Source organism: Eretmochelys imbricata, chromosome 13 (genome assembly GCF_965152235.1).
Source record: "Eretmochelys imbricata isolate rEreImb1 chromosome 13, rEreImb1.hap1, whole genome shotgun sequence".
NCBI lineage: Eukaryota > Metazoa > Chordata > Testudines > Cheloniidae > Eretmochelys > Eretmochelys imbricata.
The window spans coordinates 5,012,651-5,040,097 of record NC_135584.1 but is presented as its reverse complement, the minus strand read 5'-3'; the positions used below and the strand labels follow the sequence as shown (position 1 = coordinate 5,040,097).

General features: G+C 50.0%; 1 protein-coding gene across 1 annotated transcript; it reads right to left on the bottom strand.

Annotated features, from left to right (window-relative positions):
• Positions 1-288: 288 nt before the first annotated feature.
• On the bottom strand, positions 289-26,557 carry TCEA2 (transcription elongation factor A2). The gene is made up of 10 exons (XM_077832178.1): positions 26,342-26,557; positions 19,843-19,905; positions 18,630-18,735; positions 16,531-16,621; positions 6,834-6,967; positions 5,197-5,253; positions 3,950-4,104; positions 3,201-3,347; positions 1,559-1,630; positions 289-604 (listed from the first exon to the last, which is right to left on the bottom strand). The coding sequence occupies exons 1-10, from the start codon at positions 26,408-26,410 to the stop codon at positions 596-598; spliced, it is 903 nt and encodes a 300-aa protein (XP_077688304.1). The 5' UTR covers positions 26,411-26,557; the 3' UTR covers positions 289-595.
• Positions 26,558-27,447: the final 890 nt, after the last annotated feature.

Below are 27,447 nucleotides of genomic sequence, written 5' to 3'. Positions count from 1 at the left end.
AACTGCAGTGTCAGGAAAATTGCCAGGGCATTTTTCACAGCCAGGATTCAGACAGCTGAGGTTTGAAGGCCGACCCCTCTTCTGATGGCACAGTGGGCTAACACACAACCCTACTGCCTAACAGACCAAATGTCAGGGTATCTAACTAGATCTAGGGAAAGCGGTGTGGTTTCTGGCTGGATGCTATCTCAGGCTGTGCCCATCCACCGAGTCCACACGACATTTGGGCAGGAAATGCAAAGTGCTGTAAGCAGCAAGTTCAAATAAAAGTCAGAAACTGGCCAAAAAAAAAAAAAAAAAGAAGTAGTTTAATACTGTTATGAAAAAATGACAATACTTATCTGGATGAGAAAATACAGCCAAAATGCATGGAGTGAACTCTCCTGCCAGTCTGTCTGCCCCCTGGATTCCAATCACAGCTGCTTCTCTCCACAGGTGCACAACCCGAGAGCCAGGTCTCCCCCCAAGACGATGCACTTAGTGTGTGACACAACGGAAACTCACTTGGGATACGGTACACAATGGCTGGAGAAGTCAGAGAATATAGGTTGTGGTCTGTCCAGGTTCGGCCGCTGCCATCGGGCTCACGGACGTCTCAACAGAACTGCAAGAGATTGAAGTTTATACCCAGATTAGAAAACCCCATTGTAAACAAGGGCCGTGGGCAGCACTTGCGGCCACGAAGGAACCAGGGATCTGGCTGACAGTCTTCCTCCTCATGGGGCTGGGGAATCTTGCTCCTCCTGGAGTAGGGGGAACCTTCTCCTCTAAAGATGGGCGATCTTGCTAACCTCCAGCGCCACCATTCAGCTCCCATTGCAGGGGAAGCTACAGGTACCACCCTGTGTAAACGAGGGTGAATAATATAAAGGCGGGGTAGAGAGCTGGGCATAAGGACGTGCCACTCTCATCAAGGGGCTGGGGCCAGTGCTGTTGCTGTTCACCATTCACTCTATAGCTAAGGTTTCTGCTCCGATCCAAGTCTGGGCACAGCACAAAGGGGCAGAAATGTGAGAGCTTTAAAAGCCTGAATAATTGTCACTGTTGCTTCCCTTCTGTCGGGTGCGTGGCAGGAGGGGAGCAGCCTAGTGAACGTGCTCCGGAGAAGTGTTCCGTGTCCACGGGCGGCATGGAAAGCCGTGCTGATTCATTGTGACTGTTGCGGGTGAATGGGGCCATGGAGGCTGAGCTTGTTCTACGAACTCCTGCACCACTGATCTCCCACCAATGCCAGCATGTACATCTGGCCAGGCCTGCAAAGTGACTGGCTGCAAAGGCATCATCCCGCTGTATCCCAGAAGATCATGAGCTCTATACAGCCAGCAGCCGAGTCCACCCTAACAGTGATCAGAGCAGAAGTTCCCATCCCCACAGACTCGCTGGACATGTTATGCTCTGTCTCTCCCTCTAGCCTGGGTGTGACAGCAGTTGCTAGAGTCAGTTGGGGCTTGGAAGGGGGCTAAGGATTTATTCCTAAAATGACAAACTACAGCTGTCAACACCACTTATCTTAATACATTTCCCACCCTCATTCAAACAAGTGTCATTCACGCTCTACCTTCCAGCGGTTCCCACACTCGTTGCACGCGACGAAGGTGGTCATGGGCTCGTCGGAGCTGCGGGTCTGCACCTGTGGGAAGGAGACAAGAAGGGAAATGGGGAGGAAAAGCCCCCACTTGGATCTTTCAAAGAGATTCATAATGGGCTTTCCATGGTAGTCCTCAAATATCCTCTGGGTTCATCAATCAGAACCAGGGAGCAGACCCCTGAGAGTCACTATGTTGCTGACATGTACAAGGAACACTCTGGCTGTGTCTCCACCCCAGATGCTTCTCAGCCATGACCTCCCATTGCACTAGCCCCATCTGACAGCAGGGACAGTGGAAGCTGTCATGGAGGTAGGGCACTGGGATTGTCAGCATTGTGTTGGATAACTGCCAACAGCAGGCATAGACAGGATGGTGGTGAAAATGCCATTTTACACTACATCAGTGTGCCCACCGTTGCTACAGACAAGGCCTAAGGGCTTCCAGGTTTGAACTGTCAGTGCCCAGCACTAGCCTGGCTCGGTCACACCTGGGGCTAGGCTAGTCAAAGAGTGCATTTTCTTTCTAGTCATCACCATGGCAGCACTCTGCAGATGAGTCCCCAATGGTCTTTATGTGGCTGATAACTAGTGCCATGGGGGACGGTCCATCTATCTGTCACCATTTGCCATGACACCCGCGGAAACTGATTCGTGTTGAAGCAGCAGGGCCTCAAAGCAGCAAGGGCTTCTGTTTTAGTGGTTAAAACACCAGCCTAACGAAGTCCGTTCCGATAGCAGGTCGCGCTCTGTGTGCTGTAGCTAGAGTGACCAGACAGCATGTGTGAAAAATTGGGAGGGGGGTGGGGGGTAATAGGGACAAAACCCCAAATATCGGGACTATCCCTACAAAATCGGGACATCTGGTCACCCTAGCTCGAGCTCACAGCTGATCCATTCCCATTCTGAAATCTGGAAAGAATATAGCTCACAGGATCCATGATATTCATGCTTTCGGTGTAGGTAAGTGCCTAAGGAAATTGCCTCTGCATCTCCCAAGTCTCCAGCCACAGGTTTAAGAGTAAAACATAAAAAAGCACTCAACCCATTCTCTTTTACAGGCTAGTCCTAACTTCGGCTTTACAGTCTGCCAGGGCCATATGCTGTCATTGCTGCCTGCAAACTACCAATCTGCTTTATATTTAAGCCTATAGGGGATCCTGGTATGTGACCGCGGCCTCTGAACAGGCTTGTCAGACACAGGAACTTTACTAAACTCTAGAAACAAGATTTTCAAAGCTTGCAGGTGATCCTGGGTGCCTCCTTGCATGTCAAATCACTGCAACTACCTGCATATCGCAGGTCACAGCACATGCTCAGGGATAATTAGGGTGCTCTGCATGTGCAGTGACCCAGCTGGCAGTCATGGTAACTACACACGCAAATTAAGTGAGCACATTTTGCAAATACCTTGTGGACCTAAACGACCCTGAAAAATCTGGCCCTTGTGGTTCTCCTGGTGAGCTGCAGGATTCGTGCCACCTAACAGTGCCCAATCCCATGATGTGCCAAGGACAGCTGGGGAGATGCTGAACATCAGCTTCCACTAGTCTGACAGGAGATGGCTCAGAACCTTGCAGGAGGGTACCCTTTATAAGCAAAGGTGGTGGCTAACCTGAGTGTAAGTGCAGTTCTTCTTCTTGCACTTCCCACAGGTGAAGAGGTCGGTCTGGGTCCCTCCCGTCCTAGCTATCTGGTGCTCCCGGATCGCTTCCTTCGTCATGGCTTTCCTGATCTCCTTCAGCTCGTTACTGGCCATTTCCTTTAGGAAACAAACAAAGGCACATCAGCTCAACTTTTCCACCACACTGCTGACGGTCCCACTGAAGCAGAGGGAGAACACAGCCAGCAGGGCTGGATGGCTGAAGGGACAGATAATGGGCTATAGAGCCTCTCAACTATAGGTTACCAGTTCAAATCCAGCCCATGTCACCTATGGCTAATGGGAAGTGACTGGGATGCTCAGTCTAGCTTCCAGTAGACAAATGTCCCCACCACTAACTGGCCCCATTGTGTGGGATTCTCAGCTGAGAGGTCAAGTACAGAACTGCCCACTGAATTGTAGCAGTGCTTTCTCCAGCCAGCATTGAGACAATGCAGGGAAGGGTGTCCTGTAGTGCTCTGTGGATACACAGGGGGCTTCAGTTTCCAGAGCTGTCCAGGACCAGTCTCTGGCTCCAAACTCCGTTGAGTACCTAAAAAGCCCCCCGACACATGGTTGATCCTGACATGCACATCACTGGCTGCTGCTGGTCTGAACCTTAACGGAGCTGCCATCTTGAGAGCAGACCAGCTACTACCTTGAAGTTAATCAATGGGTCACGATCCCTTAAGGTAACACCTATGAAAGTTTCCTCTCCTCACCTCTGAGGTCATCACCGCGATCTGCTCCGGGGTGATTGCTCCACACAGCACATTCTTTCTCAGCTCAGGGTTTTTGGAGTCCTTCAGGTTGGAGATGCGGCTCCTCACGCGGTTTTTGTACTTCATGTCGGTGTTCTTGACGTCTTGGTATATACGTACGAGGACAGTTAAGGAGCTACAAGGGAAATAATTAGCCCTGCCACCTCTGTTGCTCGGATCCAAGGATCGCAAAGCACTTTCCGAGTGTTAAGGAATTTCGCCTCAGTCTCCTGTGAGATAGGGGTGTCACTGCAGACAGTGGACAGATGAGGACACAGGCACTGAAGGGTTAAAGTGACAGGCCCAGAGGCATACAGCAAGTCAGTAGCAGAGCTTTGAGTAGAAGCCGGAATCAGGCCTCCCAGGCCCACACATTGACCAGCAGGCCACATATACTTGCCAGGCCATGGTTTTATTGAATTTAACCGAACTCAAGCACTCATAAAGGCCGGGGATTAATACTGGGAGATGCTGGGCTCTTTCCCTGCCTGCACGGCAGGAGCTGTCAAATGTGTGCCAGGACCAGAGCTGAGCTGCCGCCATCCCCAGAAATAAATTGCAAAGGGGTTCCCCCAAAGCCAATTTAGGTCAGGGAGGAGAGGAGAGGTCCCAGTGCTGCAGCTAATTCCCTTCTAACGAATGACTCCTCCCCAGCGCTGGAATGGCAGCATGGTGGAATTAATCTCTGATTTCCACGATCCTCAAATACCTCCACATGCTGTTGTTATCTACTAGAGCAGCTAGAAAGCTGTGCAACCCTACACTAACAGCATGTAACTAACACCCCCCCCACACACACACACACACTCTATCTTATCTGAAATTAGCAGGCTACCTGACATCAACTGCTATATCTTGCCTGGCCCCTGCCCCATGGCCTGGTGGCAATGAGTGCCATCAAGGAGGTAAGTGTGGGAAAGTTGCCAGGGACTGTCTGTTCCCCAGGAGGATGGGGCAATCGGAGTAGTACAAACAGGCAGCCATGCACAATCACACCAGTGAGAGGGTCAGTTCTGAGTCGACAACAAATCCATCCAGGGGCTTCCTCTTTAACCTGCAGCTCTGCTAATCCAGAACAACGCTGCGACCCCGCCCAGAGCCCAGGCTGCACAAACAACGCCATTCGCCCCTATTTTCCTGCTGGCCTGTTAACGTCACCCCTCCCCCCCGGGGTGCTGCTCACGGAATCCTCAATGGCGCAAGGATATATTCTTCAATCTGGCCAGAGAGGTGCTCACAGTCAGCATCAATGGCAACGTAGTCATCTGCAAAAGAACAACCCGCACAATTACTGATCGTTTTTGAACACCAAGAGAGTCCTAAGGGAGACCCTGGGGTATAGTGTCCTAAGGGGACCAATATCAAGCTCTCTGCCTATCTCGACTCACACACTGTCTCTGTCACCGGCAGTGCCTCAGCACCCTTGACACATTTTAAAATACAACGACAAAATTTGACGACCCCCAGCTGACTTTTGCCCTCTGGTGCTCCACTGGCTCCAACAGGGGTATCCAGAGCGAAGGCAATGATTGGCACCCAGGTGCAGTAACATGCATTGTTTGCCCGTAACCAACACAATACCGGGAACTTATAGCTTAGCCAAAGGTATATACGTAGGGCCTGATTCTGATCTCACATTGATGTAACCTGGAGATAACTCCACTCCGATCCATGGAGTTACACAGCAGTAAAGCTGGTGTAATCAGAATCAGGCCTTCACTTTACTTATTCTTGGCCAAATGCCCAGCAACCTCCCTCCGCCCACACCCTTATCTCCCCCCACTTCCTACTCACTCTAATTGGAGCAAAGAGCTGGTGAAATCCAGTAAACAACCTTTATTGTATAAGGAACAGCCTGAGTGATGTAATGATTGTGTGTTTGGAGCCTGGACATGGCAAATGACTGATGAGCAGGAAGGGGATGGACAGCCACAGGCTGGGATTCCTTAAAGCAGACAAGGGATGGGGTGAGGTGACGATACAATGAAATTCTTGCCATTAACACTCTCTGACATGTCAGACATACAGAAGCGATTTGAACAAAGCTTTGTGACTTGTGCATTTCTCCATCTGTCATTTACACTCCATCATTCCAAGTTCATGCAGAGCCTCAGCATGCCGCCAGGCCCGCATTTTCAAAGGTGACCTCCCCTTTTGGACAGCCCAAGTATTAGGGGCCCAACTTGGGACACTCAGGGACTGCTTTTCCAAGGTGCCGAGCAGCCACAGCTCCCATTGGCTTCAACCCGGGCAGCACAGGTGTAACTGAGGGACAAACTTCACCCCAAGCCATTAGAGACGTATGACCTTCCAGGGGATCCGTTCTAATAGCTGGGTTCCCTAAGAGTCCAGCCCTAGCTGCAGAACACAATGGGCAGCAGTGTGGTTACTAGCATATCCAGCCCATTGCATTCCAGCTCCACTTTCTCCCAGTGGGGAAATGAGGATGTCAGCTGAGTTTCAAAGCTATCAGACAAGACCGGGCGATGGGGAGTGAACCCAATGCCTATGGGACTCCCCTGGCTTGAGGTCACCCCAACTAGATACCCAGCGGAATACTCCCAACAGGAGTGTCAGGTAGAAGTTGGCCACCCCCACTCTTATCCCTTCTACGGCACAGAGAGGTCGATCCTCAGATCTCCTGGGTGAAATAAGCATTATCCAAGGGATTAAGGGCTACGGTCCTCTTGTTTGTGGGGCTGGAACTCCTCCCTACTGCAGCACTGACCTCTACTCACAGACGGTTCTGACACTCACTAGGAATGCATGGCAAAGGGGCCCCTGCAGGAGTTTGTAGCCAGCCCAGTGGAGCACATTGCCCTAGGCGAGGCTCCTGGTTACTTACTGTCGGTCTGCAGAGCAGAAGTCAGCATTTCTCTGCATTTGTTGCGGACAGCGTCACAGGTGATGGGCACCGGCGGAAAGGTGGTGATTTTGGGCGTGGTCGGAGTCTTCGGCGGGTCCTGCCTTTTGTTGGAGCTAAAAGAGAAACTTCACCTGTCAGAATGATTCAGTTCATGTCACTGAGAGCAGCACGGGGCTCAACGACAATGTGGTCAAGTATCCTGTTCATTATGATGACGTAAAACCAATCAGGAAAAAGCAGAGCAAAGACCTTGGCCAATAGCCCACCCCCCAAATTCACACTGATGACAATATGCGAACCAATAAGGCTATCCCTGGATATGAACACAGAGCTCCTAGGAGCTGGGGTGGCTCTGCACAAATATGGATGCTGACAAGTCCTTATAACCTATCAATGAAGCCTAATACTATAGATGGAGAGATTCCAGAAGACTGGAAAAGGGCAAATCTAGTGCCCACCTATAAAAAGGGAAATAAGGACAACCCGGGGAATTACAGACCAGTCAGCTTAACTTGTGTACCTGGAAAGATAAGGGAGCAAGTAATTAAGCAATCAAGTTGCAAACATCTAGAAAATAATAAGGTGATAAACAGTCAGCATGGATTTGCCAAAAACAAATTGTGTCAAACCAACCTGATAGTTTTCTTTGACAGGGTAACAAGCCTTGTGGATAGGGAGGAAGTGGTAGACATGGTATATCTTGACTTTAGTAAGGCTTTTGATACTGTCTCGCATGACCTCATAAACAAACTAGGGAAATGCAACCTAGACGGAGCGACTATAAGGTGGGTACAAAACTGGTTGGAAAACTTTTCCCAGAGAGTAGTTATCCGTGGTTCACAGTCATGCTGGCAGGGCATAACGACTGGGGTCCCGCAGGGATCGGTTGTGCGTCTGGTTCTGTTCGAAATCTTCATCAATGATTTAGATAATGGCATAGAGAGTTCACTTGTAAAGTCTGCGGACGATACCAAGCTGGGAGGGGTTGCAAGTTCTTTGGAGGATAGGATTAAAATTCAAAATGATCTGGACAAACTGGAGAAATGGTCTGAAGCAAATAGGATGAAATTCAATAAGGACAAATGCAAAGTATACCACTTAGGAAGGAATAATCAGTAGCACACATACAAAATGGGAAATGACTGCCTAGGAAGGAGTACTGAGGAAAGGGATCTGGGAGTCATAGTGGACCACAAGCTAAATATGAGTCAACAGTGTAACACTGTTGCAAAAAAAAGTGTGCATCATTCTGGGATGTATTAGCAGGAGTGTTGTAAGCAAGACAAGAAAAGTAATTCTTCCGCTCCACTCTGTGCTGATTAGGCCTCAACTAGAGTATTGTGTCCAGTTCTGGGTGCCACATTTCAGGAAAGATGTGGAGAAAGTCCAGAGAAGAGCAACAAAAATGATTAAAGATCTAGAAAACATGACCTAAGAGGGAAGATTGAAAAAACTGGGTTTGTTTAGTCTGGAGAAGAGAAGACTGAGAGGAGACATGATAACAGTTTTCAAGTACATAAAAGGTTGTTACAAGGAAGAGGGAGAAAAATTGTTTTTCTTAAGCTCTGAGGATAAGATAAGAAGCAATAGGCTTAAATTGCAGCAAGGGAAGTTTAGGCTGGACATCAGGAGAAACTTCCTAACTGTCAGGGTGGTTAAGCACTGGAATAAATTGCCTAGGGAGGCTGTGGAATCTCCATCATTGGGAATTTTTAAAAGCACGTTGGACAAACACCTGTCAGGGATGGTCTAGATAATACTTAGTCCTGCCATGAGTGCAGGGGACTGGACTAGATGACCTCTCGAGTTCTATGATTCTATGATATTGTCTATGCAAACTGATTTACTCCACTGAACAAAAAGAAAATGGTCATATCCTTGCAGGTCAACGAGAAGGGCTATTACACAGATATTGGACACTGCCAATGCCCCATGCTTGGGTTTTGACTTTCTGTTACCTGCCAACATGAAGCCTAGGGTGTTTGGCGCTGGTATTTTGGCACACAGCCATACGAGAATCCACAACTCCAAGTAAGAGCTCCCTGGAACGTGGAACCTCCTGGAATGACATGCCGAGACCCGTAGAAGAGCTCCGTGGAGCTCGAAAGCTTTTCTCTTTCACCAACAGAAGTTGGTCCAATAAAAGAGATTACCGTGCCTGCCTTGTCCTTACATTGAACAATCAGCACTGGAGCATTCAGTGAATCCACTTTGCAAAAAGACTGCCTTACAGAGATGGTGCTCTGTATGGGGCATTTCCGGGCTGGTGCAGAACTATCCCAGGTCACCCCTCTATCAGCAGAACAAGGAGGTGACTTGGAGCTTCCCCTAACACAGCTTGACCCAAGAATACTGCCACAGAACCTAGAGTTTCCCATTTAAAATCTCCTAACAGGCCCAATGAGAAGGGCTATTACACAGCTATTGGACACTGCCAAATACTCCATGCTTGGGTTTCGACTTTCTGTTACCTGCCAACATGGGGCCTGGGGAGTTTGGCACTGGTATTTTGGCACACAGCCATATGGGAATTCTCAACTCCAAGTAAGAGCTCTCTGGATCGTGGAACCTCCTGGAATGACATGCCGAGACCCGAGGAAGAGCCTTACTCAGGCAAAAGTCCCAGTCACGTCAATGCCAGTTAGCGACGATGGGATCCTCAGGGATTGCCCGACTCATTTCACAGATGCCCGCTTATGGGGAGTTTAAAATTAATTGTGCTCAGGAGTGAATTCTGTTAGAACTGGGCTGGAGTGAGAGGGCCTGGGCTAGGATTGTGGGAGTAGGGTCAATTTTATTCCTGGAGTGTTTGTGTATTTTGTTTCCTTGGTGTAACAAAGAAAAGAAAAAAAGAGACGTTTTTATCTGAAGCACTACACGCACCACACAATGCATGGCAAGGCACTTCAGCGAGCAATTAGAATATCCAGTCAAATAAAGGAGTTTGTTCAAATAAACACTGTGTGCTCCTCTGCACATTCTTAAAATGCAACAAGATCAAGGATGGTCCATTCCACACCATGTGAAATGCTAGGGTCAGGCATGTCTAGCCTTTCTAGTGAGCTGGTCCATCATGACCCAGTACTTTATCGTTCTATGCATCACTTCCCCCAGATTATGCCCTTTTTTACCCCTTCAAAATGCAATAAATGTAAACATCACCCCTTCTGCTCCCCCTGTGAATCTGGTATTTGTTGAATGAGTCAGGTGATCGCAGTCCAGTTCCTAAGTGATCACATCAGAAACTGCTCCTCTAACTAGCACCCTGGGAGGTAGATTCATCAGAGAGCCCCAGAAGCAAATGGGCCATGGAGACTCATGTCCCCAGAGGCAGTTCCTCTAGCTCAAGATTGAGGCACATTGGCAGGGTAACAAGGAGAAGTTTGCTCAGCTACTGACTGCACTGCAGATTCTCCAGAGATAAAGATCTCTAATCTCCAGGGCTGGCAGGCCCACACCTTTCACCGGGGCTATGGTCTCATGGCCAAAAACACTGTATCGAAAACAAGGCTCTCGGCTGAGCTAAGTGCCTGAAATTCAATCTTCTAGAGCGAAATGCAGGCCAGAGGGGAAGATCAGATCAAGGCCCTTCACCCCATGTCTGCACTGTGGTGGGGCTGTCTATGGGACCTCTTGAGGGAAGGGGTGCAGCAGGGCTGCTACGCCCCCTGGACACAGCAAAGGGAGGCCAGCACGAAGGACTATTAGGAAGTAGACCAGGAAAGAAGTAACGGGATCCATAACTATGCGGACCCAGTCACCAAAAAACCCCATACAGGAGAGCAGTCCTTCCGCGTTGTAATCTCACTTCCTGCTTAGAGGTAGAGGGGTCTGAATTCTATGTCTCCAGCCCCCTACTCAGTTCCCTGCTACCCCGGCTTTAAATGGAAAAAGGTGAATTCCACCCACAATTAGCGTGACTTGATTTCTGAGCGTTGGTAATGGTGCGCTGTTTAGCAAATTCCCGACTGGTGAGGGGGTTTTCAGTGAAGATTATTAGAATCCAGCTGAAGATGTTCCCTGTTTATGACACCCTAGGAAGCCTGGCCCTGACCGACAGTACTACCCAAAGGTAGGATAAAGGCAGAGAACCCCCTCTCTGTCCCATGGCTCAGTTTCTCTCAGCACAGATTGTAACCTCTTTGGTTTCTATGTAAAGCCTCATCTCTTCAACGCAGCAACTCCTACCACCAAAACAGTTCAAAGGAGTCCCATGGAGGGGAGGGATAGCTCAGTGGTTTGAGCATTGGCCTGCTAAACTCAGGGTTGTGAGTTCAATCCTTGAGGGGGCCATTTAGGGATTGGGGGCAAAAATTGGGATTGGCCCTGCTTTGAGCAGGGGGTTGGACTAGATGACCTCCTGAGGTCCCTTCTAACCCTGATATTCTATGACACTATGATTTGAGTTGAAATATAGCTGTAAAACCTGTAGAAAAGGTCAGCAGTTAACGAGAAGTAGAGGGTGAGAGACGTGGGCTTTGTCTGTACTGCAGTATTAAGTGACAATCACAATGGGTCTTGCAACCAGAACTCCCCCACTCTGAACCTTTCCTTAGAGCACACTGGTTAGGAGAGACACATCAAGGCTTCTAACTTGGAGTCATTCAAGGCCCAAATTTCCAGAGGTGTTGGGAGCATGGACAACAGCTGTGAATTAACATGCTAATTGAGTAACTGCACCTGTAATGGTGAATCAGGGTCATTCTCATGGGCAGGCACAGCCAGTCATTGGCATGCACAATTGCACACAGGTTTTCTAAAGTCAGGCCCCATAGCATTCACAGGTTTTATTTACAGATGCACTTACAGCTGGTTGGACATCCCTGGAGACTGGTAGTCCTCTGTGTATTCACAGAGCAGGTACAGCCCAGACAGTGACCGTGCAAGGTTCTCTAGCCACGTAGCTTAACCCTGCGGTGGGAAGGCCCACTACTAGGGCTGAAAGGGCAGATGAGTGTCCATGCCCTCTCAGGCTTAGCCCTCACCAACTGAGCTGCTAACAAGAGCAAGTGTAACGTGGACAAACCACCACTAGGAAACAGCCTGGAAACACCTACTCACTCCCTCTAGGCCACTTAACAAGAAGGGAATATTTTCAGCTCCTCCTGACCTAGGCTGAACTTCAGCTAGTGACCTGGAGGTGAAAGCCTCTGTATCACACGCTCAGCCTTGCAAGGTATTTGGTTCCCTGCGTATACAGACAGGTTCTCTGTCCTGTTCTCTTCTCTTTGCATATTCAGGCAACACAAAGGGAGCAGAAACCATAGGCCTGCTGCTGAGGTTTCCCCCAGCACTGGGGAGCCCCAGCAGACTTCCCTTTCCACAGCCCCCTTGGCAGAGGACATGTCAGCAGCAGAGAGGGGGAGTGGCTAAAGCCCATGCACTCCAGCTAGCCTCCACTGATATCTGATCCCTAGGGAAAACATCCAGCTGTTTAACCTATTTGGGGGCAGGGGCACAGAATCAAGGGGTCTATAACCAGCTCCCCACCAGTGAAGCCACAGAGGAGCCACAGAGAACCCGACCCGTTTTCTGTCCATTCTATGGAAAAGGGAGAGAATGACTCCTTTAGAGTTGACATTTATAGCCACAGAAACAGACTCCACTCTACTGTTCTTGGTCTGTTGGTTTACTCGCAAGGCGATGAAGCTGTCCTAGAACCTTGTGCGTTTATCTTCTAATCGTGAAGCTGCTGCTGTAGGACAATGGGACTTGGACAGCTCAAGGCATTGACCCTGGAATAGTTCAGCAGGGCTAGCTCCAACCCAGCCTAGCATATCAGTGCCCAAAAATCTTAAACTGTCATGAGAGGAGGAAGTGGTTTGACGCTAGTTCTGGACGTATCCTACCCCAAATGGCACCCTGCGGGCTCAGACAGTAATGTAGCCAAGGATGAAATGGGAAGGAAAGCTGAACTACCTGCTCAGGCCTACTGGTGTTCCCTGCAGGGCAATGTTATAAGGGTTAGGGCACAGTGATGCAGAGGGAGCTTGAACCCTGGCACTTGTGGAGGGGTTGAACTAAAGCCTTTAGGTCCAGGTCCTCAAAGGCTTTTAGGCACCTAACTCCCTTTGAGCTCTTTCAATGGGATCTGGGCAGGTAACTGGTTTAGGCATATTTGCAAAATCCACTAGGGGTTCATCTGCATCTTCAGGTGTCTAAACATCTCTATAGTAATTGAATGTGCAAAGGGGGCCTGCAGGGCCTATTTTTGCAAAAATGTAAGTCTTAGGGCCAGATTTACAATGGCCCAAATAGTCACTGAGATGTACAATAGTTTAAAAGCACAAGTGAATTTGTGTGTGCATTTTTCTGAAAATGTAGACTAAAAAACTAGTGACATAAAGCTGAGTATATACAGTGTCACTTGCAAGAGATGCTGCAAATGGTGGCTTGCAAGGAAACAGCTGCTGTTTTGAAGGGAGCAAGTTCCATCGTTTACTGCAGTACATATGAATCTATGCCTCTCTGTACAGACTACCCATACATGGCTGAATGTATATTTCCGTAGATCACATGGGGCTCTAAGGGGTCCTGGCAAAAAACAAACCACAGTGCTGCCAGAGATGAAGACATTCTATATGCAACCTATTAAAAAATACTGTAGTAACAGTCCACAATACTACACCATCCAGAGTGCTTTGAATCATAACAATACAGAACTGCAGGATATAATTTTATAAGGGATACCATATACTAGTGTATCACGTAAATATCTCGCCTACCAGAACAAGCTCCACCTCCACACTGGATACAGCTCTACTGATGTTAGTTCCCCAAGTCATTGCCAAAGAAATTCCCCATCTGCACCGCAGAAATCGAGAAAAGTTAAGGGCCAAGAGGTATCCCAAATTTCTTCACTGACACAAGGGTAAAGGCTCAGCCAAAATCTGTCAGACTATATGGCTGAAGTATGTACATTTCAACACTGGCTGGCCTCTCTCTACAGCTTTGATAACAGCCTCATCAAACCAGCCTAGTAGTGCACTCATCGCCCATAGATCAGCCATACTGTCTGACTAATTTAGTCTCAGCCTGTCCTTCACAAGGGGCAATTCTTGGCCAATAAGCTCTCTGAGTTTGTCAGGGCACATTGGGAGTCTCTTTCATTACCATCAGAGGAACATATGCTCTTCTCTCTGTAATGAGACAGCATGATGTACAGGACTGGCTACGGGCTAGGAGATAGGAGCTAAATATCTCTAACCCCTAACTTCTGCCTCAGTTTCCCCCCTGTAAAAGGAAGAGGGTACTTCTACCTGACAGGGGTGTTGGAGGTTTAATGTCTGCACCACACTTTGAAATGAAAAAGAAGTACCAGCTGCACAGTGTCTCCTAAAGCCTTACTGGCAGAGGACAAAGCGTTCAGTGGGACAGATGGGAAATCCCTTGGTCCTTGGTTGCTGAAAAAGCAGGTAGCACCATATTTCTACCTCCATAACCACAACTGGTGTGTTATTTGGGCTGCAACAACTCCAGGCCGCTTCCTCCAAACTGCGAGTGTCCTCACAGACTGGGTTTGTTTTACTCACACAATTCTCACCCTACTCACTCTCCCAGGGGCTCTGGGGACAGCTGAGGAACTCTGGGCAATGTGCTGGGAAAAGCCCCTTACTTTAGGCTCACAAGCATTTCCTGAGGAAAGTCTATCAGAGGCTAAGCCAGAGGTTTCTCTGAGATGTTATTTCCTGACTCTAGTATACCATCAGCCTAACACAAACACACTTTCCCCTTTGCCAACACAAATGAACTAAGATTCACCAGATTCCTATATGGCTGGCAAGTATCATTCTCCATTTACAGATTGAGAAATGGGGGTAAGAATTGAAGACGCTTGCCCAAGGGCACAGAAGGATCCAGTGTCAGAAGCAGGATTTAGATGGAGGGTGGTCCTGGGTCCCAATCCTGTGCTCACACCACTCCTCTCCCAGCTTACAAAAGCATGCCTTTCACTGAAAATACACGAAGCTCTGCCACCTCCATCCCAGAGAAATCCTTGCCTTTGCACAGTGCAAAGGGAAAATTTCAGCTGGGAGATTCCAGATTAATGTTATTTGTAGAATTAGTACCTAGGAACGCCAGTCATGGACCAGGACCTCATTGTGCTAGGCACTGGACAAACACAGAACAAGAGACAGTCCCTGCTCCAATTTTACACTGCATTGCAGCTGGGTTTATGGCCTCAAAATCAGAGGGATCCATTGTTATTAAAAGCATTGCAATGCACATGCCAGATCATGATCTTTTGGAACATTTAATTCAAGTTTATACACAAGTGGAGGAGGATATATATGTAGCAAGTTAAACTGCTGTAGCTCAGCCATGATGTCAGTAACTTTCACTGTACCAGCCCTGCACAAAGTTGCAGGGATTTGAAAATAACTAAGCTGCAACAGCAGTCACGTGACAGTTCTGAAACAAAAAGGAGACACGGAAAGAGGCTAGGGACTGACTGACTGGTACACACTTTAATGAGCGTGGGAAAACTCGCAAACCAGAGAGACAAATACAGACCTAAGAGAGTTACCAATAAACAGAAACTAGAATATGGCTATTAGCCAAGATGGTCAGGGATGGAACCCCATGTTCCGGGTGTCCCTAAACTTCTTACTACCAGAAGTTAGGACCAGGCGACAGGGGGTGGATTACTCAAAATTGCCTTGTTCTATTCATTCCTTCTGAAGAATCTGGCACAAGCCACTGTCGGAAGACAGGATCCTGGGCTAGACGGACCCTTGGTCTGACCCAGTGTGGCCATTCTTACATTCTTAATATTAATCCTTAAGAAACTGACTGATCCACAGGTGTTTTACACCTTATGAAATGGCCAGGTTCCTGGAGTCTGTGCGGGATTTTTGGGAGCGCTCTGGCTAAAAGGAAAGATCAGTCTCTTGCTTCTGGGAGGCACAGCTGGGACTCTGGTGAAGCTGGTCCCACCCCAGAACCTCCCTGTCCTCCATCTGAGCCCCACTTCCCCTTGCTGACTGTTCTAACTACACTTTTCAGATGGGGAACAGGCTGGGGAGCACCCACGCCATGAAGAGGGGCGAGCCAGCAGCAGACCAGCTAGATGCATGGGCATGGCAGGCGGGTGGACTTCTTCCACCGCTTGTGGAGGGGAGATCATTGTGCAGGGAATGGGGGGGGCGAGGGTGAAGCTCCTGCTAGGAGCATCTGTGAATACTTGGCTCCCATGCATCAGCTTAGAATGCTAAGGCTGAGCATAGTCACAGCCCTTCTAAAGGACTCCAAGGGTTTACAACAAGCAAAGGGAAAAAAATATAAAAATGCAACACAAACAAAATCAAACCCAAAGGAATGTTTTATTAACAGAGAAAGAAACCAGCATGAAACAGAAGGAAATGGAAACGTGAAGGTAAAACAAATCATGTATAACAGAAAGCAAAAAAACTCACTAAAGCCACTGTCTTTTGTAGATGTTTATTCTTCCATTACAGTTGTAGTTTCTCTTTATTATAGAACACAGATCTACAGGCAGCCTGTCACCTTTGCTGGATAGGCTGAACTCCTGGCAGGTCTGACCAGAATGAGGCATCTGAGCAGACCAATTGCACAGCCCAACAGACACATTAAAGATCAAATGTTAACACAGAAAACCCCAAGTGATGGAACAACATGTACAACAGCATCATCTTGGGCTAAAGGGAAGCGTTACCTTTGGTCTCTCGAGTCACCGCTCTCCTTTGAGGAGGATGCCGACAAGGAAGAATTCCTCCTCTTCTCCTCACTTTTGTCCTCTGAAGCATCTGCACCCAGTGAGAAGAGGGAAAAAACAAACACTTTAGACACTACAGAGGGTTCAGGGTTGATCTTCACACCACAATCCTGACTACACTAAGCAGAGCACAAAGGACGGTTAAGAGCCTGGATATTTGGTTGGAGGTAAGTGACTAGCTCCAGAAGAGCAGCATGGAGGAATAGGTCTATACAGCCCTAACTACTCTGTAATGCACCCGTGGTAATCCTTCTACTTGCCTTTGAGTGGCAAGGAGTCAGGCAACTGGCAAACGTACCACAAACCTTTCCCTAGCTAGCCAGTGTGAAAGGACCCGTCCTTCATTCCCTGAGGAGATTAGCTTCTTCATGAGGGAAGACCTATCCCAGCCAAAGTTTCTTTTCTAGTGAGGCCCCTGCTGCTAAATATAGACAATAAAATTTTCAAAAATCACTTCTGAAAATGGGACTTAAACCCAATTCAATTTTCAAAAGTGACTATGAGGGCCAGCCCCTCTCTCAAGGTAGGTGTTTGGAAGGCCAGGGATACACTTCTTAAAAGAATAAATTGTATTTCTTTTCCAGGTAGTTCGGTGCTGTTGGAAGGTGATGGCTTCACAGTCCTGGAGACAGAAGTTCTGGTTAAACGCAGAACATATACAGGCCAGGAACAGGCACTGAACACTTCCCTTTATGGTCCCACCATTAAATATCCACCCTGATGTAGAAGGACCAGCCCCAGCAGCAAGTGGGAGGAAAAGATAGTCCAGTCTCCAACACCCGTTTTGTCTTTGGCTTCTTTGCCAAGTTATTTGTAGGAGGTTTCTTTGAGATGCAGACTGGAACTAGCAGTTCATTTCACATACACTTTGAACAGCCCCTGATGGTATTAAATATGGAAGATATTTGTTTCTACTGACTCAAACAGACTTGTTAGTTTTGATGAAAGGACATTCTACCCTGAGCTTCACCACACACAGGTACTGTCATATGGCTCAGAAGCATGCTTTATGCTAAAGACAATTACATCAGTTACCAATGACACAAATAACCCACTCAAGACATATCCTCTCTTCTGATTTGAAATTAAAAGGGCTTAGGGCTTCATGTTCTTTAGTCAGAAAAAAAAAAAAAAACAATTCCGTGGCTCCAGAAGCCTGATAAAGTGTCTTTATTAGTACTCAGGTGGAGTATTTCCATTTATTCTTGGAAATTCCACAGGAAAGGTTGCTTATAAAACACTTTTATTTCCAGGGTGGTCTAGAGGAATGAACAAAGAAGTGTGAGACAAACTCCTGAGCTCTAACCCCCGCGTGCTAATGACTCACTAAGCTGACAAGTTGACTGACTTTTAGAAAAAATGAGGATCATGCTAATTAGCTATTCTGAGAGGGGGTTGAATGGGTTAATGCTTTTGAGCAAGCAAAAGGCAAAATACCATCTTCAAAGAGCTTTATGAACATTTGCTCATTAAGCATTACAATATTCCATTCCGGGAAGTATAGTCAAGCAATAAGATTTTAAATAAGACCTCTTGATCCAACCCATCGCAACTGGAAATGCTTTCTAGCAGGTTTCTTACGATGTTACACTAGTTGGCTTTTTATCGGTTGTGCTAGTTTATTGATATTTTAATATTACATTTACGTTAAATTGCAGCACCTCAGTCAGCAAACGGAGAACTTTATAAATAAGATCAGAGTATTACTATCATTGTCACGCTAACTATTGTTATTTCAAACCTCGCAAGCCTGGGCAAGTACCCATTAAATACATGCAGTCCTGGTCCATAATTCCACTTCTTCTGCAGGGATCATTTTCTTTTAAAATAGGAACTCAGTGTTATTAAATGGAATTCACTGAAACCCTCCAGATGAGGAGTCTAATTTTAAGGTTCTAAGTTCTGTGGCCTGCTAGAATTTCCTATTTCTACTGATGCAGACAGAAGCGTGAAGGAGTAACGCAGCCTACAGGATAGCAAAGCAGCTAGAGCTGGCTATTTGGTAAACTGAATTCAACAAACCCTGCTTATTTTCTTACCGAGAAGCTTTTTCCAGGACTTGATAAGTGATTTGGAAAGCGATATCACTTCATCGTCAGTGCTCTGCTTCCTCAGCGCATTCACCGACATCCCAATCCGGGTGGACTGCAAACCAACATTCAAGAAGTGAACCACTCAAGAACTGACTACTTAGCCAATGGCGCTAAAATTAGAGAAAAACAGGTCTCCATCACAAGACACAGCAGCATTGACCAAGGTGTACAAATCCCTGGAGACAGGGCCAGCTGCTTGATGCTTCTACAGAAGAGCAGCTACCAACAAGCTGGCTTCTTCGGTGAGTCCTGAATATCTGGCTTACATAGCATATGGCTCTCTCTTGGTGGACTCCATCTCCCATGACACCTTTTCCCCTTCCTAACCACCTAGAAGCAGTATATATATTACTCAAAACTGAACATGATTTGAAAGAAAATCCCTCAGAGAGTCCTAGAAATCTAAAAACAGGGCCAAAATTATAAACAGATGCATAGCTGTAATGCACAATACTTCAAGCCTTTAAACCACAACCATTCTTCGAACAGGATTTTCTTTTAAAAGGACGTTCAGCACCTTAATTGTAACCGAAGCCCGTAAGGAATGTTTTTAAGTTTCAGCATATTACTAAAGCCCTTAACTTTTATTAACTATTTAACCTAGTTCTAAAAACCAGACTGGAGTTACCCCCCGGCCCGAGAGTTTTCCCTAGAATCTCATCCCGATGGAACATGCCCCCCAACTTTTATGGACTCCATCAGCTTCATGAGTTTGGTGGGCCCTAGGTTGTGCTTCCCCTCAAGCTCTGCTTCAGTCCCTGTCCCCCCACTTAAAACACACCTTGATGCTCTCGTTTGTTAGTAGTTTTACAAAAGCTTTTTAAAAAATATGGTTGCTCCTGGCCACACATTTGCTGCTTCCCCAATCTGTTTTCTCTTTCTTTAATCCGATCCCTCCATTGGTTTTGTGAAGCGTGGCCTTTTCACTTCATGTTTACAAATGGAATTTTGAATTTCTTCTGATTACGATGATGAATAGTACCCCAAGCCCCTCTGTTGGTGAGGCTTTATAAATATAACGTTGCATAGAGTTGTTTGATGTTTTTGGGAGAGGGGACAAATGGCAGGGGAGACTGGCTTAATCTCATTCCAAAAAAATCAGCATTCATTCCACCTCCATCTAGATTTTAGTTTTCCTTGCCTTAGTTGCATGATTTACCTGCAAGAGGTCCAGAGTTATAGGCATACTTTTCAATTCCTTCAGCAAATCCATCGCACCATCCTGTGAAAGAAGGGGGGAGGGGAGGAAATCTACTAGTTACTAAAAAAAAGTTATTATGGGCCACTTCTACCATATCACCAAAGGAAGAACAGCTACTTAAACTCAGCCTACACAGGCCAATGAAGCAATAATTGTTCCTAGAGCATGAGGGAGCCAACCAACCAATCTTGGGACTGATATTTGAGATGACACTAGAAACAATCCCCATTATATTCCTGAACTAACAGTATATAATGAGGCCTTAGCTAAGGTACGGGAACCAAGCAAAACAGAGAAGTATTGTTATGTACAGGACTGGCTCTAGGATTTTTGCCGCCCCAAGCAAAAAAATTTTTGGCCGCCCCCGCTTTTTTTTCCACGCCCCACCCCCCCACACCGCAACAACTCCGCTCCTTCCCAACCCCTTTCCCCCCCCATTGCTTCCTGCAGCTCCCCCTCACCCGCAACCCCTCACCCTAGCTCACTTCCGCTCCACCTGCTCCCCCCTCCCTCTCAGGTGAGGGAGAGGCAGTGTGTTCAGGGGAGCAAGCGGAGCAGAGGTAAGCGAGGGTTCAGGAGAGCACAGGAAGTAACCGGGGGTTAAGAGGAACCGCTGCCTGCCCCAGCTCACCTCCGCCTCCCCCGAGCGCACCGCCCCTCGGCTTCTCCTCCCTCGCCCCCAGGCTTGCCGCGCAAACAACTGTTTCGCACGCAGCAAGCCAGGGAGGGAGGGAGGGGGGAGAAGCGGAGCGGCGGTCGCGCTCAGGGGAGCAGGCGGAGGCGAGCTAGGGCGGCAGGGGCACATTGCTAGGGGCGGCATGGCCGGCGCCGGAATGCCTCCCTAGAAATGTGCCACCCCAAGCTCCTGCTTGTTTTGCTGGTGCCTAGAACTGGCCCTGGTTATGTAACAGATCTGTCCTGGCACACAGCACAATTCTATTATGCTGCTACTTACACAGTTTACTATTATCCTTATCCAGATGGTTTAATTAAAACTCCTAAGCAATGAACCTCAGACAAAAACTGCCATCTGAAAAACTACCCTCCCACGACATTTTTCCTTTAGGAATAATCCTGTTAGCAAATCACCATTTTAGGCAACCTGCTTGATGATGTGGATACCTTTGCCAAGGTATTGCATCAGAGGCTCTTAGAGCACTTCACAGTCAGCCCTGGGGGTAGTGATTATTGTGCCTATGGTAGGAGAGAGCTGCTGGCATTGTGTCCCTGGTAGGATTTGTGGCTAGAAGGAAAACTTGCTTTGCAAAAGTACTCAGGATGTCCACCCACTGCCGTTTAGGAAAGCTTTGACCATTGAATCAAAATTGATAAGAAGCAAGGAAGTTAGGAAGCAGGTCACCTGGAATATGGTATGTAAAATGTTCATTCATCAGCTTCATTGTCCAGAAAATTCAGCTGCTGCATGGCTCTAACTACACCATGTGCACATTTTAAAATGTCAGGTACAATTGCAAACTCTATGGACAGATGTTAGCAAAGCCTCACTTCCGCAGTACTCTCCGTGAAAACTACAGCCTGGAATCTGTCAGCCTCCATTCAGACTGCAGTTTCTTCCCCTCCTCTCCTAACCGACAAGGCCTTCTAGTGTTCACATTTAACAGCTCATTTAAAATACTAACCACTCCAGGCCCATTTGGAACACAAAACCTACAGAGACTATAATTGCAATGGTGTGAAGCAGCCTGAACTGACAAGACATTTCAGCTTCAGATCCCTCCCCCTCCATGCAGAAAGGCTGTTTCCGATTCAGCTCAGAAAGAGATCCAGCTGCCAGCATCATCCTGCAGGACAGAGGCTGAGAGAGCTAAATCAAAGTGAAGTTGAAGGTTTCAATATGCACACACACAGGCAATTCACTCCCTCAGGAGCCTTACAGCAACTTACCCAGAATGAATGACTTGCCAAATTTCTTCCTGACATTCTGAGATCAAGAGTCAAATAAATCCAGCCTTTACGGTGCACATAATGGCCCAATTCCTGTTCCCCTCAAAGGAAGTTTTGCCACTTACTTCAATGAAAGCAGGATTGGGACCACTGTGCGTTAAAGTTAACTTCCTCATTTGACAAGGTGGGGCCAGAGTGGGGCACAAGCACTCAAAATGAGGATCCAGTGGCGAAGGACTATGACTGCAGTAACCAAAGGTTTGGATGCTGGTTCATGAGTTGTAAATTGCACATGGTTTAGTAGCCAAAAATCACAGGATATAGTGACCCACCTGTTAAACTACCAACTGGACAGTCCATTACTTTACACTCCAATGCCAACTAGGTCAAATCACTGCTTCTCCTTGCTCATCACTGACACTTGGAAGCCAATTCAACAATAATGATTCTTTCATGCTTCCTGTTCTGAAGAACACCCCACCACTTTGAGGCTGAGGACCTCTTCAGTGATGTGATTTTAGGGGAAAGCAGAGATTGTCATTTTATCTTCACAGTGAAGGGACAGAAGAGAATTAGGGAGGAAGAGTACTGGGGAGCAGGCCTGCATGGCAGAGAAAGCGTATTGGGGGGCAGTCCAGGGGAAGAAGATTGGAGAAATAGCTATTGTATAAAGGGAAGGTTAAGAGGAGACATGGATCCACCTCTGAGGAAGGAAGTTGGGGACTGAAGTGGGAGAACTAGGGCAATCACAGAAGTTGGGGAGAACTGCTAGGTGAGGAGGAAGCAAGAAAGGATCAGTCCCCAGGAAGGAGATGCAGAAGGAGCTGGGAGGAGAAAGGAAATGAAGGAATTCCCTCACTTCAGCTGTGAAGACTGATTATGAGTTCTCCCACCAAAGCTTTCTAGGTTGGGAGGCAAATGGAATCCACAAGTAGGTAGGAGACAGCAGAAAGCTTCCTATCATACTAGGAGACGATGGGAGTGCTTCCCCTGTCTCTGGCCATTTGAGAGGAAGAAAGGAGCTCTTCACACCTCTGGCTACAGAGAGATGATGGGAGCTTCCTGCTTATCTCACTACTGCAGCGGAATAGGATGGGGAAGCAAGGGAAGGTGATGGTGCTCCCCTTCTGAGGCAAGGCAGTGATGACCGAGTGATAGGAAATAATGGAGACCTCAGAGGGCTGAAGGAGCTGCAAGGTCTACCCTTCCTTGTACTGCAGGGGGCTGAGAGGAAGTGATGGTGGCTGCAGCTATACTGATGGGAGAGGGCTGCAGGAGTCAGCGAAGTTGCAATGGGAAGGTACAAGGAAGCTGAGGGGAGGATTTGGGAACAGCAAGAGGGGCTCCCCCAGACTCATCATGCTTTCCTGCGGACGTCTGATGGTAAACGATAAGGCCACCAAAAGGCAAAGGAGGGTTCCCTGTATGCATGTGCTTTTCAGCAGGGCACTGGTGAGGGGACTATAGGGGCAGAAAGGCATAGATGAGGGCCCACCATGCATTTCCGCAAGGAAAGCACCAAGGAAGGGGGCTAATAGGGCTGGAGCAGAAAGCAACAGGTGGCTCGCCTACCACAATGTTGTAGATGGCTAACCCAGAATTACAATGCTTTGCTGCAAAATGGTTGATAGGTAGGGCCCTACCAAATTCATAGTCCATTTTAGTCAATGTCACAGTCATAGGATTTTAAAAATCGTAAATTTCATGATTTCAGCTATTTAAATCTGAAATTTCAAGGTGCTGTAATTGTAGGGTTCCTACCCAAAAAGGAGTTGGGGGGGGGGGTTTGCAGTACTTCTGCGCTGCTGTAGGAGGCAGGCTGCCTTCAGAGTTGGGCAGCTGGAGAGTGGTGGCTGCTGGCTGGGGGCCCAGATTTGAAGGCAGAACCATCTCCTGCAGGTTAAGGGTGGCATGGTATGGTATTGCCACCCTTACTTCTGCACTTCTGTCTGCAGAGCTGGGCCTCAGTCAGCACCACCACGCTCCAGCCACCCAGCTCCAAAGGCAGTGCAGAAGTAAAGGTGGCAATACTGTGATCCCCTCCTAAAATAACCTTGCAACCCCCCTGCAACTCCCTTTTGGGTCAGGACTCCCAATTTGAGAAACCCTGATCTCTCCCTTGAGATCTGTATAGCATAGGGTAAAAGCGCACAAAAGACCAGATTTCAGGGGGGGAGACCAGATTTCATGGTCCAGGACATGTTTTTCATGACCGTGAATTTGGTAGGGCCCTACTGACAGGGAACATGAGGGCACTGGAGCTAGATCCACTTGACAGTAGGTGAAGGGGTGCTATGGGCACACACATAGTGAAGGACAGCAGAAGATAGGGGGCTGTATGGGACAATGCACTGGGGGCAGCAGCAGGCTTTGGGGGGTTGTGTTGGGGAACACTAGATGTTCTGGGGAGATACCGGGGGACGCAGTGGTGGGGACATAACTGAGAACAAAGGAAGGGGTGTGGCAAACACTCCACGAAGGCAGCAGGGAGAGGGGACCCCAGGGCTCAGAAGGGGACAGAGGGACACTCCAGGATAGGGCTGTAGGGAGAGGGGTATGGGGGAGGGAAAGAGGGTCACACACACCAGGTCGTGAGAGGGATGGAGGCACACTCAGGAGAGAAGGGGATAACCAGGGACATTGCAGGGGCATCCCTGAGTACACATACTGAGGGGAGACACACAATTGGAGATGGGGGAGGCCACAGACTGGGAGGGGGCACCCCAGGGGACATGACTGGAGTGCTAGTAGGGCTCTCTTCAGGGAGGGGGCAACCCGGTGGCAGGGAGCTGAGGAAGGAAGAGGGGTGCTCGGGGGCAGACACCCCGGGAGCTGAGGAGGGAAGAGGGGCATGCCAAGGGGGGCACCCCAGGGAGAAGAGGGGGCACAGATGGTGCTGGGGGGCAGGGCACTCCGGGTGGACCCAGGGGGCGGGCACAGGGAGCTGAGGAGGGAAGAGGGGCACTCAGGGGGAGACACCCCAGGAGCTGAGGAGGGAAGAGGAGTGCACCAAGGGGAGCACCCCAGGGAGAAGAAGGGGCACAGATGGTGCTGGGGGATGGGGCACTCCGGGGGGCAGGCACAGGGAGCTGAGGAGGGGAGAGGAGCGCTCCAAGGGGGCACCCCAGGGAGAAGAGGGGCACAGACAGCGCTGGGGGGCAGGGCACTCCAGGTGGACCCAGGGGGCGGGCACAGGGAGCTGAGGAGGGAAGAGGGGCACTCGGGGGGAGACACCCCAGGAGCTGAGGAGGGAAGAGGGGTGCACCAAGGGGGGCACCCCAGGGAGAAGAAGGGGCACAGATGGTGCTGGGGGGTGGGGCACTCCGGGGGGCGGGCGCAGGGAGCTGAGGAGGGGAGGGGGCACACCAAGGGGGCACCCCAGGGAGAAGAGGGGGCACAGACGGCGCTGGGGGGTGGGGCACTCCGGGGGGCGGGCGCAGGGAGCTGAGGAGGGGAGAGGGGCGCACCAAGGGGGCACCCCAGAGAGAAGAGGGGCACAGACGGCGCTGGGGGGCGGGGCACTCCGGGGGGCGGGCGCAGGGAGCTGAGGAGGGGAGAGGAGCGCTCGGGGGGGGACACCCCAGGGAGAAGAGGGGCACAGACGGCGCTGGGGGGGTGGGGCACTCCGGGGGGCGGGCGCAGGGAGCTGAGGAGGGAAGAGGGGCACTCGGGGGAGACACCCCAGGAGCTGAGGAGGGAAGAGGGGTGCACCAAGGGGGGCACCCCAGGGAGAAGGGGCACAGACGGCGCTGGGGGATGGGGCACTCCGGGGGGCGGGCGCAGGGAGCTGAGGAGGGGAGAGGGGCGCTCGGGGGGGACACCCCGGGAGCTGAGGAGGGGAGAGGGGCGCACCAAGGAGGCACCCCAGGGAGAAGAGGGGGCACAGACGGCGCTGGGGGGGTGGGGCACTCCGGGGGGCAGGCGCAGGGAGCTGAGGAGGGGAGAGGGGCGCTCGGGGGGGACACCCCGGGAGCTGAGGAGGGGAGAGGGGCGCACCAAGGCGGCACCCCAGGGAGAAGAGGGGGCACAGACGGCGCTGGGGGGGTGGGGCACTCCGGGGGGCAGGCGCAGGGAGCTGAGGAGGGGAGAGGGGCGCTCGGGGGGGACACCCCGGGAGCTGAGGAGGGGAGAGGGGCGCACCAAGGCGGCACCCCAGGGAGAAGAGGGGGCACAGACGGCGCTGGGGGGGTGGGGCACTCCGGGGGGCAGGCGCAGGGAGCTGAGGAGGGGAGAGGGGCGCTCGGGGGGGACACCCCGGGAGCTGAGGAGGGGAGAGGGGCGCTCCAAGGGGGCACCCCAGGGAGAAGGGGGGCACAGACGGCGCTGGGGGGCGGGGCACTCCGGGGGGCGGGCGCAGGGAGCTGAGGAGGGGAGGGGGGCGCTCGGGGGGGGACACCCCGGGAGCTGAGGAGGGGAGAGGGGCGCTCCAAAGGGGCACGCCAGGCCCTGGGGGGCGGGGCGAGGCGCTCCAGGGGGACCCCGGGAGCGGGGTCGGGCGCTGCGGGGCGGGAGCTGGGGGGCACCCCTGGGTCTCCCCGCCCACCGGACTCACCGCGCTTTTCTTGGACACCATCTTGTCCAGCCGCTTGGCGATGCGCACGATCTCGTCCTCCCCGCCCATGGCTCCGCTCCCCGCAGCCGGGGGACGCGGCGGGGCCGAAGCGGGGGGGCTGCCGATGCACTCAGCCACCCCAGTGTCCGCAGTCCGCCCAACCCGCCAGCCCTGCGGAGCGCGGGGCACGCCGGGACTCGTAGTTCTTTCGCGCAGCCTCCCGCGGCGGGGCGACGCGCTGGGACTACAGCCCGGCAGAGGGCGGTGCGCCGGCACGCTCCCCCGCCCCCTCCGCGGGGCATTGTGGGATTTGTAGTCCACGTTGGCCCTTGTCCCCGTGCGCTTCTGGCGAGGCGAGGACTACAAGCCCCAGCAGTCACCGCAGAGCCAGGCTGAGAACGGACCGGCATGGGTGGCTGGAGCTACAGCTGTTTTCGGGGGGGGCAGTTTGGAGGTGGGAGGGAGTGCAGGGGGAGGGGAGGAAAAAAGGGGGAGATGGAGGGAGGGAACAAACGAGAGAACAGGGCAGAAGGAAGAAGGATCAAGAGAGAAAATCAAATGGGAGTGGAAAAGGAAGGAAAAGACAAGAGGAGGGGAAATAAAGGGAAGGCGGTAAACTGAGCCGGCTGTGCACCCACACAAGCGATTTAATAACTGCAGTGGCTGTATGCCAGCTCGGGTGACCAGATGTCCCGACTATCAGGATAAAGTATTATCCCTGCCAGGTGTTTGTCTAACCTGTTCTTAAAAATCTCCAACGACAGAGATTCCACAGCCTCCAGTCCTTAATTTAGCAAGTTTTTTCTAGCGTCCAGCCTAAATCTCCCTTGCTGCATTTTAAATCCATTATTTCTTCTCCTGTCCTCAGTGAATAAGGAGAACAATCTATCACTCTCCTCTTTATAATAACCTTTTACATCTTTGAAAACGGTTATCATGTCCCCCCTCAGTCCTCTCTTCTCTGGACTAAACAAACCCAGTATTTCCAATCTTTCCCCACAGGTCATGTTTTCTAGACCTTTAATCATTTTTATTGCTTTCCTCTGGGTTTTCTCCAGTTTGTCCACATCTTTTGCAACCTGTGGTTCCCAGAACTGGACACTGTA